This window comes from Anser brachyrhynchus (genome assembly GCF_964034855.1).
Source record: "Anser brachyrhynchus genome assembly, chromosome: 5".
NCBI lineage: Eukaryota > Metazoa > Chordata > Aves > Anseriformes > Anatidae > Anser > Anser brachyrhynchus.
In genome coordinates this window covers 49983760-49999559 of record NC_137699.1, presented here as the reverse complement: position 1 = coordinate 49999559, position 15800 = coordinate 49983760, and the positions used below count along the sequence as shown (strand labels likewise).

At 46.7% G+C, this 15800-nt stretch overlaps 1 protein-coding gene across 3 annotated transcripts in view; it reads left to right on the top strand.

The window, feature by feature from the left end:
- The window catches only part of ITPK1 (inositol-tetrakisphosphate 1-kinase), a 142375-nt gene that overhangs the window by 54398 nt on the left and 72177 nt on the right, over nt 1-15800 (top strand). For 2 of the 3 annotated variants that reach the window (XM_080594235.1, XM_080594237.1), the window contains exon 4: nt 13992-14117. In XM_080594235.1, the coding sequence (XP_080450361.1) occupies nt 13992-14117 (126 nt within the window). Of the gene's footprint in view, nt 1-10109; nt 10504-13991; nt 14118-15800 lie in introns of those variants that run through there. The other variant, XM_080594236.1, reaches the window with a different exon arrangement.

Genomic DNA, 15800 nt, shown 5'->3' with positions numbered 1-15800 from the left:
ACTGCGGCAATGATCTGTGGGACCCTCGTGCCCGCTGGTCTGGGGCCTCGGACATCTTGGAGAGGCCTAATCAGTGTGTGTCAGTTGTGTGTTCTTGTCAGGCTCACGGTTCGTGTGGCTGCCTAAGCCTGTCTCCGATGTCCTGATCCAGTCGTTGGACGTGAAGTAAAACAGGTTAATCGTAGAACTGCGAGGTGGGGGAAAATGGAGAAGGACTTAAATGACTTGCCAAATAGTGAACTTCTAGAACATCCTAATGTGGGTACTGCAGCTTAAAGGAAGCCAGCTTGCTAAAACTGATAGGGGTAGTGATGGTAATAATAGGGCAGAAAACAAGCCTTTTTGAGGTGAATATGATGTTTTGGAGCGTATTTCATTATCCTTTAGTTAAAACGTTGCAACTTGAGTGATTAAGACCTATATTTTCCATTGAAATGCTGCTGCGCAGAGCAAAGCTCCCTGAAGCTCGGCACTGAAGGGCTCTCCCCGTGCCTGCAGCCACGGTGTGTCCTCCTGTAGGTCGATAGGAAGCTGGCCTGGAGAGCGCCTCCATTGTTTGTGAGTGCTTTTCTGAGGGCTTGGCTTGGGGTTCAGCGATTCAGCACATGCATGTGGATCCTGCAGCGCTTCCTGTTTTGTAGCAGCGTTATTGTCACTGCAGCAGAGGCCTTGTACACGTTGCGCTCTGCTTACGGCTGCAGTTGTGTACGAGGAGCCTGTGTGAGGCACAGGGAAGGCTCACCTCTGGTTTTCCATGTAAGGCTCAGCCTTCCTCCACCCCACCTCTTCCCCATCCTTCCTTTTGCTACCATGCAAAGAGGAAGAAATAGGGAGAAATGATGGTAACTTGCTATTTATTAGCACAGCCACGGAAAAAAAATCCTTTATTAATGCAACATATGGCCGAAGTTTCCTGACACAAGCAGATTCCTGATTCATAGTTCTCCAACATCCCCTGTTCCAGCTCAGACAAGTAGATTATTTCCTCCCACCAGCAGATGTAGACAGGAACAATTGGAGCTGTGATAACATTATCTGTGACAGGGGCCAGCTGGGTCGCACACCTCGGTGTTTCCTGTCTAACCAGCTGAGAGGGACGGCGTCGAGGGCTGCGGGATGGTAGCTGTGGCTATGTGAACTGGTAGAACATGGAGACACCGCTTGGGCAGTAATCCTCATCTGCCACGGAGGGACGGAGGGAAGTCAAGAGTACTTGTGGAGATGCAAAGCAGTGGGGAGGGGAGTAGTGGTCAGGAAACTCAGAATTAATCCCTCTGTGGTGACAGGAGCATCAGGAGTTGGACAGCTCTGTGCAGCCGGCCTCCTGGAAAAATCACTGACGGAGCACGTGTGCTCGTGCTGCGCTGCCAGCGGGGCTCGGGGGAAGCAGCCTCTCCGAACTGCCTTCCTGGCTCCTGCTGGGAAGCAGTGAGCTTTTTTTCACAGCTCTGATGTTCAGGGTAAACTTTGTCTGTGGGAACTCTTTCTGCCAGGCATCTGAGGTTGTCAGCTTTTCCTTGCTAGTGAATTGAACAGGTACGATCAATCAGGGAGCGCAGAGGGGGTGAAGTATGCTTTACCTCCCCCCCAGCACGGTCCATTAAAATCCTCATTAAATGAAAGTTTTCCCTGAAGTTTTGTGAGGCATATTTGTATGTGAATCCTGCCGTAAATTAAAATGGGAAGCTTGTTCATATCCAATTATAAGGATGGAAGTGATCATAAAAGCACATGCAAGAGTTGAATTTAGCCAGGAGTTAATATGTATGGATGAATCTTGGCTTGGCTATGTTGCCTGCATGGCACAAATACTTGGTGCATCTGGAGCTCAGGGCCTTTGTTGCCATTACTAAGGGACACGGACTCCTGAGTGTCTGTATGTGGCTGAGCCAGTAGAAGGAGTCAAGTAGTCCTCTGGGGTAACGGCAGGAGAACTTGTGTGTGCAACCCCAGTGTTTCAAAGCCTTTGTCACAAACTGATAGCCAAATTTGGTGGGCACTTCACAAACGTGCATCAAGGGGAGAAAGCATCCCTACTCCATAGAATTTACTGTGAGGCAAGGGACGGCAGGTCATGAGAGGTGAGGGGATGACACAAGGCAGTCATGGTTATCACCATAAACCTGGTATTTTGGTTGTTTTAGAAGTGACTTTTATGGAAAGGTTTCTTAGGCAGCATGGCACACAGCAGGAGTTGGGGAAAAAAGGGTATGAAGTCTACACAGTGCTTTTTACACTTTAGCTCTGTTCTTGCATTTTTGGCTAGTTTCTTCTCTTCCTATCTTTGCGCGTTAAAAATTAGTATGAATGCTCAGATTTGATGTCTGCTGAAGGTGCACCAACAATTTATAGATCCCGTTTTCCATCCAACAGGATGTTTTACCTGTTGCTGTGACAGGAACTCCTGAGATTCCTGTAAAAACAGTTGAATGAAGATAAAGAGCTATAATTTCAGCTGTTCTTTTTCTAGCCTGTTTAATTACTGCTGCATTCACTGTCTTCCCTGAATAGGAAGTCATTTTCCTGTTCATTTGAGCCTTTCAAACAGTGAAAGGGAAAAAAAAATAATAGTGTGAGATGGGAAATGTCATTCTAAAGCCCCAACAATCAGATTGTAGAACTGGGCGATGGCACCCGAAACCATTATTAACTAATTAAAATAAAGTTCTGACCTAATTTCGCATCACAGATTTACCTGTAAGTCAGTGCAACCATCATAATGGGGAAGAATACCTGCAGTATCCTTGTAGAAGTCTGGTGAGGTGCCAAAGGAGGAACCACAGCTTCCTTCTCCATCTGGTGAGGAAGACTCTTCAGTCAGGTGGGTGTGGAAAGAGCCCAGAATTATGGAGTGTGCCAGACTTTTTTTACAGCTAGATGACAGAGTGCCTCTTCACCTGCTTCTCCTTGAATGCTGTTTCTGATGGTCTTTTTTTTCCCCGTCTAGCCCATGTGCTACTCATTTAGAACTCCATTTATAATGGAATAAAACATGAGGCTGAGTGAATAATTTGAAATGTAAGGCTTTTCCACTGCTGCACCTCCTACTTTTTTTTTTGTTCCTAAAAGAATATTTAGGGAGCTCCTGGACCATTCAGGTTCCTGTAGCAGATCTTTGTTGTACTGCTTACCCGGAACACAAATTTATAGCATAAAATAGATCAGCACAGAAGTACATCAGCAGGTTTAATGATTGTGGTAAGCCTTTTCTTACCAGAAAGTGAGTAACGCTCTAAGAATCTGCATTAGCCCAAGTACTCTTATTCATAGTTTTTAAGGACCATTACCGTGGGGAAAAAAATTATAAGAGGGATTTTCTAGGATCTTGAGCTGAGCACTGCCCCCACCCAGAGGTAGCTACAGTGTGTGTGTGTGTGTGTGTATAAATATATATACACACACATAATATTATATATATATGTCAAAGTTTGGTTGAATTCTTAAGTGTTTAGTTTCATTTTCAGTTTATATTTCCAGATATGAATGACCTAATCTGTGCACATTTGTTACTTGGGGTCTGGTAGAGCTTTACATTTTAACTGGATTCCTGCAAACCTCATCTAAAAACCCATTTCTGATCCTGGTGAAATTTGGCTTATCTGTGTCGCAGTCCTATTTCAGCTACCATGCCTGCATCTTGCCCTGAGAACAGGGCAGATTTTTTTTTCATTGTTAGCCCACCTAGGTGCAGCCTTTCATTTTGTATTTAGTCACACTGACCCATTTCTGCTTCTCCCTTCTGTGTGATACTTCCCTCTGGGTGGTGGTGGTCAGTCACACTTCTGTGTAATTAAGGGCTATCAGTAATCTAATTATTGTCTTAAGATGCTAATGAAAATATTAAATAGAACAGTCACAAGAGTAGTGCCTGAGGAGTGCCACAAGCATGCACGCTCTGGTTTGCCAGTGCTTCTTTCAGCCTGCAAGCCATGGTCATCTCTTTTATTTAGCTCCCCTTCCTGTTCTGTTAGTCCTTGCTGTTCTCTGCTTTACCTGACTGCGTGCTTTGCTGATGTCTGAGAGAATAGCTTTGCGTTTTCTGTGTCTAGAGCTTCAGTTGTCCTACAGCGTGTCTTGATACATCTTTTGTAGATCCATGCCATGTTTCACTGTGTTTTTATTTATATATTTACCTCTGGGGATCTGATTATTTACCATCTTCAAAGGCGTTGAAATGCTTGTACAGTACTAGGCCAGCTGTGTGGTCTGTAGGTATAATTTTCCCCCTCCTACTCTTTCCCAAATAAGGTTGCTATTTCTTGATATTTGGGAAGTGCTCCATAATGGCTACGGTTATCTGGAACCCTTGTATCTCCGTCCTGTGATTTCATATGCCACGCTTTGGTTAACTGGATTTTGTTCTTTAGGGTGATTTTTTTATTATTGGTAGTAAGAACTCAGTTATGGGGGAGAGGCGGCTTTCCCTAACCCCAGTGGGTTAAGTTCTTCAGAGCCACCTGACGCCCCTCAGCCAGGCTCCCTCTGCTCAGGCATACTTCAGGTGTAATCCCTCGTATCCTAGAACAGGAATCTAAAGCAGGCTAGAAGAATTTAGAACATCAAGGTAGTTATGTGTTCCTCTTTGCTGACTCCATTGAAAAGCCTGTATTTACAATGCAGTTACTGACTCTAAAATTGGATGAAGTGAATCTGAGTCTATGAGTTCTAGTTTTGACTGCTGGTACCTATTGATATCTCTACACATTTTTTTTTTCCTCCTTGCCTTGCTCCCACAGTCAGCATCCTTATTCTGGCTGAAAATTGAGGCAAAATATCTGTGCAAAACATGGGGCCATTCCTATATTGTCTTTAACATTAAACTTCACTTGCTGCACAAAGATCCTGTATTTTCTTCTTTTTTAATGTAATTCGAAAATACATTTCACTATTTAATGTGTCTGTATGAAGTGCCAAGCCTCTTTTACATTCAGATCCTTGAGCTTTTCACAGCTCAGCTGTCTCTGCTAATTATTTCCCTTAATTTATCTGTTCATCATCCTGAGATTAAAAAAAAAAAAAACGCTTGGCTATCCACCATTTTATTCTGTAATGTAAGCTAACCCAGCTTGATCTAGCAGTTCTGTTACCGAATTTGTTAGCAATCCCTGCTCAGGAGTAGCTGGAGCATCCCGTCAGTACCAGCGTTTGTTCTCCTGAGTCTCAGGAGTGAATCTCCCCTAATGATGCAGTTCCTCTTGTTTTGTTTCTCGTTAATATCTGGCTGTGTCTAACTAATGCTGTGGGGTTGTCAAACCTCCGCAGCACAAGGCAGACTTTATATCGCTCTTGTTTCAAGGGGATTTGGTATTTTGGTATTTCAAGGTATATAAACGCAATATAAAGAGCACATAAATTCAGCAAAACGATGAGCAGACTGGATCCAATGTGCACTGGATGCTACCTGCGTTTGCCTATAGCTCTGTGTCATCCAGAGCCTCTTTAGAATGGAAGAGGAACCTAGAAAACCAGATATTCTGTGCCAGTTACGAACAGAAGAGGCTGACAGAGGCCTGGCCGTACCCCTCGGTCTGCAAGCTGGAAGCTGTGCTTGCAGGAGAGTTGCAGCAGGGACACCGGAGCTCCCTGGGAAGCACGGTCTTGCACCCAGAGCACCTCCTGCTGCTGCTGCTTGGCAGGTCCTGGAGATGAATTGTCCTGAAGCTGAGCCTGAGCATTGTGCTGTGAGTCCAGATCTGAGCCCTCAGGGCGCAGGATGGCAGCCAGGCTCGCTGGTGTCTGTCTCTGTACGGATGAGCTGCCCTACTTACTGACCCCACTGCCAACGGGAGGGAAGTTACGCAGCACGTGTTTACGTGGGTCCAAGAGCAGCACTCAGAAGTACGCTTTTCCTTCATCTTAACTATCTCTGTAGCCAGTAGTTACTAAAAAATAAATAAATATTTGCAGTAATGTCCAATCTTGATGTTCTGAGTGTTTATGCAGTGCTATAATTAAGCTCTGAAAGCTTTGGAGAAGCACACCCCCCTCCCGTCCCCGTGCTTACTCCGGCTGTGCTGCCTGTAGGGCTGCGGTATTCCTGGCGTCTGGATTGCTTCGAGCATTCGCTGTGGATGGCTTCTCCCTTCCATTCCTCCTTTAGTGCCTGCTCTCCCCCGTGATTGATTAATAGAGCTGTCAGGTCAGTAACCGGGCTAGAGCTGACCCAGTTCACTCCAGGAAACATTAAAATTCTTCCTGGTCATTCTGGATCTGACTTGCCAATTCAGAAGCTTTAAGTTCAAGAAGTGAACCAGAAATTTTCTGTGCCACTCTGTAATTTTCCCATACCTTCCTTCTCTGGGATTACTTAGAGTCTCTTAATCTGACGGATGTGAACAACGTTTTTCTGACAGGTACAGAAAATAAAGCAAGGCCGTCTCAGCAGCAGGTTCCGCCTACTGCGATTTCTGCTCAGGATCTTGTTTTTCTATCACTCGTTTTCCTCCTTCGGAGCGCTAATCCTTCTGTGTCACACATTTTCTGTTCAACTTTTTTCCTCTGCTAATCTCTGGATTTGTTCTGCTGCCCTTCCTAATCCACAAGAGCATTTGTGACCTCAGAAGAAACCCTTGGCAAGAGGCTTTTTTGGATTTGAGTCACATTGATTATTCTTCCTGCAGTGCTGAAAATCAACAGTTGCCTTTCAGACCGTCCGTGAGCGAGGCTGAGCTGCTTAACCGCTTGCCTAACGAAGTCTGTTTGCTGCAGTCCAGCCCGAATGGGGCGAGAGCTCGCAGTTCAGTTTTGTGCTCAGGAACAGCTGTTCCTGCATCCTTGCAAGTTCTGGAAAGAACTTGCTGCGAGTGCCAAAATATTGTACATATAAGCAGGAGATAAACCAAGCAGAGATGTATTTTCCTTCCTAGAATTTTTTTAAAATCAAAAACAATGTAGTTACCAAGTTCTATTCTTGGATTTAAAAAAAAAAAAAAAAAAGAAAAAAAAACACTTTTTTTCTGGAAAGGAAATCTGTACTGTTGAAGAGCTTTGTCCCCAGCCTGGACATGGGACTCATTGTTTTGTTAGGGGGTGAAGGGGCAAAAGCTGGCGCCCCTAGGAGGGTGATGCTCGGTGGCCGGAGGAGGGAGAAGGGGGCAGCTCTCCACATGCTCTGCAGGCTGAGGAGGAGCCGGGAGCTTGCTGTCGTTCCAGGGACAAGCCTCAGGTGTGCGAGTGCTGTGCTTTTACATGGAGGTTAGCAAACCGATCCATAAATGACAGTCGTGTATGTAAGTGCATGTAGCATAAAATTAAAACCCCCAAACCTGTAAGATTTCTTTTGCCCCGTTTTGTCTGGAATACAGCATCTCCCTTCCTAGGCTTTTTGGAGATGGCCGCTCCCAGGGCAGCAGCAGCGTGTAACTCCTGCAAGCACGCAAAGCGCTTGCACGTATCCTCTGGAGCTTGTGCCAAACAGAACGCAAAGGAATCAGCTCTGCCATCAGTGACAGAAAATGCAAAGAAACCATCTGTTAAACCCAGAATCTGCTCCTCCTGCGTTAACATCTCGGTATCTGAGAAAATGGGAGCCCAGCAGGGCTTCATAGCTTATGCTGTGCTGCTCCTCGCCTTCGGGCAACCCTGGCTCCTTGGGCTGCAGCTGGCATCTGGGAACATGAACGGTGTGTCCCAGCGCGGGACCCGCTTTCCTTGCCCTTTGGTGGCACTCTTACAGCTGAGCTGGGCAGGGCTGCAGAAGGTAACCCGCAGAGCTAACGGCCTGCAGGGGCAGAAGGTGAGCTCAGCTGCTCTTGAATTTCCTCGATTCTGAGAAGACAAGCAGAAAGGTACGGTGTTTTGAGGCTGCGTTTCCTTCCTGCCTGGGGGAGAGTTCCTCCCTGCCCTGGCGGTGGTTGTCGATGCCGTGGTGCGCGTTTGGGCTGTGAGGGGAGAGCAGGAGAGCCGGGGGAAGTCTCCTCTCCCCAGCGGATTTCCTTGCTCAGATTGCTGAGCGTTCAGGCTGACTCTGCACCGGGACGGGTGGCTGGGGAAGGGGTGGAGAGAAAAGAGATCCTCCTGGTGAACTTCTTACTCTTCCTTTGCAGCCTCTGATGGCTGGGGTCACGTCTACCCTCTGCAGCGGGGCAGAACTGGTGTTTCTGCCACAAAGAGAATTGTTCGCTCTGCGTGCTCTGGCCCCAGCAGCAGTGCTGAGCAGCCGAGCCGGCTGTGCGCGAGGACAGCTGAGGTCGTTGGCTTGCTTGGCTGGAGAGACCGGGAGCGAGTCTTAAATATTTAAAAGTTTTAATACTTATTTAGATTGAATATGTAAATATTTGAGGAGAAGTGGAAAGGCTGTGTATCGGTGACGCTACCTGCTCTTCATCCACCAGATAAGTGTCTTTCCGCCCGGCGTCTGGGGATGTGCTTTGCCACCTCCCGTGGGCTCTGACCTGGAGTCGTGCGTGCTGGCTCTGTACCTGCGTGGACCTGGCACGGGGGTCTGTGGGGATGCCCTGGAGGAGGGGCAGGATGGGGCAGCTCCTGCAGGATTTGGCTCGGCAGGGGGGAACGAGCAAGAGTTGCTTTGGTCCCGAGAGTTTCCCTGAATTTATCCCAAGAGCAAGCAGGCTTCCGAGCCAGGCTGTTGCTCCAAGCTGTGGCGGAAGGTCTCATGTGCAGGGGTAGAAGTAGACACACAAAACCATTTTCCTGCTTTCTGCCCCACTTCCTTTCAAACACAAGCACTTTCCCTCCCGTAACCAGACTTCCCCATGTGTTTCTGTTTCCTTTACTTTCTACAGTGCAAAGCAGTGAACTTGGCACTATTGATTTTTGCTTCTTCCCTTCCCTCTCCAGAATGCTTAAGATATTTTTGGAGCCTTTCATCTCTGAGCTTTCTGGTGAGAGAGCGGCGTACACCAATACATCAGCCGTCAGTTTTCAGCTTCTCAAAGACCTGGCTTTCTAACCCAGAGCCCGTGCCTATTTTTCAGCGTGTCTCGCACAGCACTGATGCACAGCGGAGCTAAACACCGGGGCTGTGGCTGGGGAAGGAAGGAGCTCTGTTTTACAAGCGTTTTGGTGCAAATTTGTGATAAGATACAGGGTAGAAAATAGCCTCAGCAGAGAAAGGTGGTGACTGTAACCCAAAGGTCTACATTCAGTGGAGTTTAAGAAGGAGAATTATGATGGAAATAAACCCCACGCATTCTGGGGTCAGTGCAGCCGTAACTGAATACCCGACTAACAGGACACAATAGATGTGTGTAGAAAACGCCGTATTCAGCCTCGGGGCTCAGGGAGCAGAGAGGTCAAGTCAGGCTGGTGCTACGCGTCCGGTGCCTGGGGAGCAGGATTCAGTGCCAGGAAATGGTGGAACTGCCACACACAGACTTTTGGACTCTGATTTGTGACAGCGTTGCAGAGCATCGGTGGCTTTCTACTAGAAGGGAGGGAAAATTGGACAGAATTTCCCCTTGTGTGGCATTTAATTAAACTTTCTAGCACTCGAGATAATATTGGTCTTGCGTCTGTCCAGTGAGAAGGCTCAGAATAAAGCTATCACCTCTGATGGTTTCTCCTTATCTTCGCTCACCCCTTTTGGGTGAAAGTTTCATGATTTCCTCTGCAGCAAGAGAGGCCGCTTGCAGAGGCGCACGCACTCGTATTGTAAGCAGCAGATCAAATAAAAACCGAAACAAAGCCAGAACTTTGGTGCAGCGGTCTGGGGAGGGGAGGTCATTAGTTGTTTGCAGACTGGGAGCAAAATGCTTGAAGAAAATGAGGTTTATTTTATTTTTTTAATGGAAATAAATTAAGAGAAAAATGAGGATAAATGGAAAGGGAGAAATGTGTTGTAAATTCCTCAGGGATGTAGCAGGGGGCAGATCCTGTCTTCAGTTCAGAGAACAGAACAGGTTGGCATTAAGGCTTCATTTCATGTGAATGATAATGCAAAAACTATTTCTGCAAAAGAGCTTTAAAGAAAAAAAGCAATCCTGCTGAGCCAGATTCTGAAATACAGTTGATTATAGCATGGATGGGAGCGTTGATAAAATTAAAAAAAAAAAAAAATTAGTCATTTAGATAAATGTTTTTTTTGCTAAATGCAGCATTTGCAGGGTTGTTTGTTTGTTTGTTTTTTCCCCTGAGTGAAAGTGAAGGGTTCCAGATCTCTTCCCTTGGACCTGGCTTTATTTCTGAACTCTGCTCCCAGAGCTGCCAGTGGGTGGGAGCATGGGGGAGCGGTGGCACGCCGCCAGGCGCCCGTCCCGTCCCCACAGTGTCGATGGATGGCCAGTGTTCCGGACAAAAACAACCCCAAGACTTTAAACAAATTACGCTTAATGGAAACAAACTGCTTTTGCCCTCCTGTATAACGATTTTGGATAACGTGTTGCCTGTGTGCTTGGAGGACAGCAGAAGGAGGGGAGGGAAGATGAGGGCAGCGATGGAGCCGTGCACACATGCAACTTGCTCTCCGGTGGATGCTCTTGGGGGGCTGAGAGGTTTCTAAGCATGGCGTGCTTTTTAACTCCCAGCCAGCCTTTCTATTGGAAGGTGAGCGGTGTAGTGATGAGGACATTTATCTAGTGGTTGCTTTCTTCCATATACAGATTTGTAAAACTTGGGAAGGCAAATGCCTCATATCTGGTGTTTTCTACAAATTGTGCACAGCTTTGACACTGTCTTCCACGTCATTCACCTGATCTCTGCTGGGTTCTGGTGGTAAGTAGCAGTGACATGAAACCAATACCCAGCTGGCCTTTTTTTTTTTTTTGAAAGCAGAATAGGAAATACAGACCGTAGCCTACTTTGCAGAAGAAAGCACGCCATGGCTATGGTTTGTTTTTTCAAGCTAGTGCTGATAAATCTTTTCTCTCCCTTCTGTTGCTATGGCGTTAGTTCTGTTCAAAAACAAACCTTGGGGTGATCATGTCAAACGCAAAGATCGTTTGGAGAGAGAGATGCTGAAAGAGAAGGGAAGTAGGAGGGCTCAAATTCCAGCTGATGACAAACAATGAATCAGTGTTTGTCTCAGCAGAGGGCCATCAGAAATTTTGCACTGTACTTTCACTGACTTGTGATTGGGCCTGATACTCCACTTGAAAAGGCTCCTTTTTTCCCCTTCAAACCTTTTTATTTTTACTCTAACTTTTTTTCCTTGGTATATAAAAGGAAGGTGGAACACTTCCAAATTCCACACAGCTCAGAAATATTTGCTTTCCACAGCGTGGCCCGGAACACAGAGAACTTATTCTTGCAAGCGGTTTGATCGGCCAATCCACAAAATCTCGGATCAAATTGTGAAGGTTTGTGTGGCCGAAATGTACCTGCTGCCCTTGCTGAGCCACTTGAAGCGATCGCTGAGCTGCCCACGAAGCAGCTGCCTGGGCGTGCTGCTGCATCCAGGATCACTTTATTTGCAAGGGAGGAAGCCCAGCACTGTTACAGGAGCTCTTTTTAACACTTTCTGATTTGCCTGTGCAAATCCTGGTAGGTGCATTTTGTTTACATGCTCGGCATACGCCTGTTGGTTTTAGCTGACATGTTTTGTGAGGAAGTTATCTTGCCCAGATGTCTTATGTTTCTGGAAAACGCTCTGCTGAAAATGCCTGCGTATGCCGTGAAGGCTTCTTCTATTCTTGGGTCAAGGCTGAAAGGGAGGACTGTTTTCTTGGGTTCTGAGTGCTTCTGTGCAGATTGAGCTGCAACTGCGGTAAGAATGCGGTGGGGTAGCCAATCTCAGATACTTACTTGCTTCTCACTGTTTTTCAAAGTGGAAGCCCTGGAAAAGGATTAATTCACATTTTTATACTTTGGCAACTGGGAACTTTCTGACTCGGCTGAATGGACCCTTTGTTTTGGAGTTTCCTTCCAGATGTGATAGATGAAAAAAAAATATCAGGAAAAGCAGTGTGATCATCTGAGGTTTCTTCTAAGGATATTAACTAATTTTTTGGAACTTGGTTGCAAAAATAGACGGTCTCCTTCCACGTCCTTAGCTAAGCTGCAACTCACACCACTTTGCCTTGGTTCTGCAGACACTTAGGTTTGCACTGCTCATGGGAGCCAAAATGTGCTAGAACAGCCAGACCTCCTGGGGGCTGCCTTGCCATACCCCGAGCATCCCCCTCAGGTCCGTCTTGTTTGTCTTTGCTTTTACATCACCTTCCCATACAGAGGGTCTGCTGCCTGCCTGTAAACGGTGCCTCTGAGTCTCCTCAGAAGATGTGCAATGCGTTTTCCAGTCTCATTAGGATTTGCATGAGTACTTCAAAGATAGCACTAGAGCCTCAACCTGTGACCATTAGCAGGAGCATAATGTAATGTGCAAGCAGAGGTGGTCTCTGCTGGGAAGGATGCTTGTGTCCCAGTTCGTCTCCAGTTACTTTGCTCGAGTAAGCCTGGAGTGCCTAAACAGCTACACGGGTCAGTGAGACTGGCAACTGGCGTATTATCACAAGGCTGCGAAATTTCTGCTGCTTCAGTTTTGTTGGTGCTCGAGCCCCAGCAATCCCTTCTTACTGTTACCTTCCTTAAGGCGCTCCTAAGTCAAAGCAGAGCCCTTTCTACGCGGTGGGGAATTATATAGCACAAAACCCAAGCTGATGAGACGGTGAGGATGGGGCGTCTCCCGGAACAGAGCACCCACAGCCTCTCCTGGCCATTCCTCCTCTCCCCGCCGGGCACCATCTGCAACGCCAGGGCGAACAGGAGCAGTGGCAGCCGTGGGAAGGAGCGTGCCCGTGCCCGTAGGAGCAGATGCCACCTGCAGTTTACGCAGCACGCGTCTGTCTTCCATTTTGAAGACGTTCCACCCTGCTGTTTACAGGTGTAAGTTGCTGCTGCTGCAGCGCACCTCGGCACTGCTGGAGGAGCAGCAGCTGATGTTGTGGTGGCCTTTGTGCTGCAGGCAGCCAGGCGTGTTGGCAAGAACGTGAGCCTGCTCGGTTATTTACACTGAAAATGCTCAGGTCCGATAAGTAGCTTCATGGGATTGGGATGTTTGGTAGGGACCTGAGGAGGTCTTTAGTACGTCATCTCGATCAAAGCAGATTCAGCTTTAAATTCAGATAAAGTTATTTAGGGCTTTGTCCAGTCAGGTCTGAAAACCTCAAAGGGTGGAGATCCTCCAGCCTCTGTGGGACTCCGTGCTGCAGCCGGGTGGTCCTCGTGGTGCAGGGTTTTTTGCTCGTGTAGCAGAAATCTACTGTTTGGATATGTGGCCTGGTGGGATGAGTCTGAGCTTTCACAGTGACATTAGAGAGTTCTCTTAGGGCTCGTGTCTGCATCCCGTCAGGTCCAGGAGCCCTGCCTAAGATTTCTCAGGAGATCCCTACCTCCACCCTCTTCCAGTACAGGGAGCTGCTCTGCTCCTTGAACCCTGCCTTGGTACTGGGGACCAAGCCCTGTGACACATCTCCTTCCTTGTTGGGCCCTTCCCTGCTGTCCGGAGCTGAATTTCGGCTGAGCCCATCCCAAATCTGCGTTCCCCTACCCAGCTATCTGCCAAAGCATATTTGCTGTGCTCTGGGCGCAGCGCTCCTCCCTACTGCTCGGTGCTCTCCCTGCAGCAGATGAGCCAGCAGTGATCCTGAGCTGCGTATTTGTTACCTGTGTTACTGCCCTGGGTGCTGTTCTGTGCAGTCCCGAAGGGTGAAGGGCACGGTAGGCGTTCCTCTTATTAGTGGCACTAATTATTGTTGGCTCATTCCTTTTGTGTGTACGTGTAACTACGGGGAAGAGAGCTGAAGTGGGAAATACTTGCTCAGGGTGGAGAAGCGGCACAGATAGGCCTTTGGATGAAGGATGCTTGGCAACAATTTCACCGCTTTTTCATGAAGTCCGATGTATACTGCTGAGAAGTAAATATCTGAGTAAAGTTTTTCGGCAGACGGTGAAATGTCATTTCTCAGGGATTTAGGTAATGTATCGAAATAAAGGCAGCGTGTAAATGCCACCTGTGTGATGGGAACACCTTGGACAGGGACAAGAGCCTCAGATCCTCCACATTATAACAAAAGGTTTCTCTCTGGTTTCTTCAGCTTGACCTCACCAAACCCATTGAAGACCAGGGCCCTTTGGATGTGATCATACATAAACTGACGGACGTCATCCTTGAAGCAGACCAGAATGACAGCCAGTCACTGGAGTTGGTGCAAAGGTTCCAGGTAAGTGGCTCTTTCACTGCCCTTCAAGCAGGAGGGTGATCTTGGTGCAGCACATCCAGTCTGTTCTCTGTGCAGTTGATGTTTGATGAAAAGAGCTTTCAGGCACACTGCTGCCCTGCCCTAGAGAGCCCGCCACAAATGTTGTCAGTCTACAGTGGACTTTCACCTCTGGATAGGTTTTACGTTGCATTGGTAAGCTTAATAATAACTGGTTTCCCACAAAATGTTGTTCTGATGTTCCAAAAGTGCTGGTGCTGTCCACAAGGAAAAGCAGGTGCTTGCAGGGCCCTTTACATATACCTGTCTCTGCATGATAGAAGGTACTGAATTAATTTGGCCCAGTACTGTCCAGTTGTCCTGCTTCTCAGAATGCTGATTTCTATACGTCAAGGCTAGTGTCAGCATTTTTGTCCTCTAATACAATCTCGTTCTATTAACTTTTTTTCTCAAGGTACAGAGAACTGTTTTCCGAAAGAATTCCTATCAGTAGTCTGAATAATGATGCATTTATCATTTTAAAAGGTGGTGTTCCTGGTGGATAGCTTTGATCAAAGGTATATTCTTTTCTTTCAAAGAGAAGCAAAGTTAAATGAGGTACTTTGAGAAATTTATGAAATATGCTTATGTCAGGTGGAAAAACAGACAAATTCTGCGTTTTTGACAACTTTGCTGTCTTGGGAAATCATGTTCTGTTTGCTCTGCTTAATGTTCTACTCCTAGTAATGCAGAGAATACTGCACTTAATGGAGGAAATACTCTTTGCTCTAGTTACAAAGCTTCTCCATATCCACTTCCTCCTACCTGTGTATTATTCAAATTCATCCAAGAGATGAAAAGTTTGGCTTGTGGGTCCGGCCCTCTGGCCCCAGTTCCCTGAAGAGTAGATGAGTAGCATGGGCACCCATTTCCCACAGCACTTGAAATTTCAAACGACCAAAGCAGCATATGGAGAGATGGACTTCAGGGACTTTCTGCTAATGCTCACAGTCTTTGCCCATTTCAAGCACCAACTAATTTGGCTTCACAATACACATATTATTGGTAAAAGCTGATGCCCAAAGACGTAAAAGGGCACACACATTGAGTTGCTCACAGCTGTGTAAAACTCATGAGATTCATGATTCCCAATCCTTACTACATCAGTTGCATTCGTGAGTGTGAGGCACAGAAACTTGCATCTCTTTGTAATACTGTGGCACCTCTCTGGTCCCCTGGAGAACATGCTGATAGGGAAACTGTGCAAGCATTAGAGAACAGTTAGTGTGTAGCAATAGTTAGTATCTGAAACACTTCTTTTATTCCTGAGCAAGAACTCTTCAATGGTTATTGAATATTTTTAGTAAGAATTTCAGCTAGCCGACTTACTGCATGTAATTGCTAAGGTCTTAGGCTGTTACTTTTACAAATATCTGAGTGAGGTCTGGAAGAAGCAGTGCTAAGTATAGAGGACATATTTTCCTAAAGCTGCACTTAGCTGCCAAGGTGAAGTTCAGTATGAAATGGGGCAGAGCACTTTGCAGTGAGAGCCTCGGCTTTGGCTGAGAACTTAATGGGCTGTTCTGTCGGCGTGACAGCTGCTGCACCGGTGGAATGCTATTAGAGGGAAAGTGACCTGCTAGAGCTAAGTCCCTTGCCCCAGTACATTTCTTAAAGTAATGACAGTATGATACCTTGACATTACTC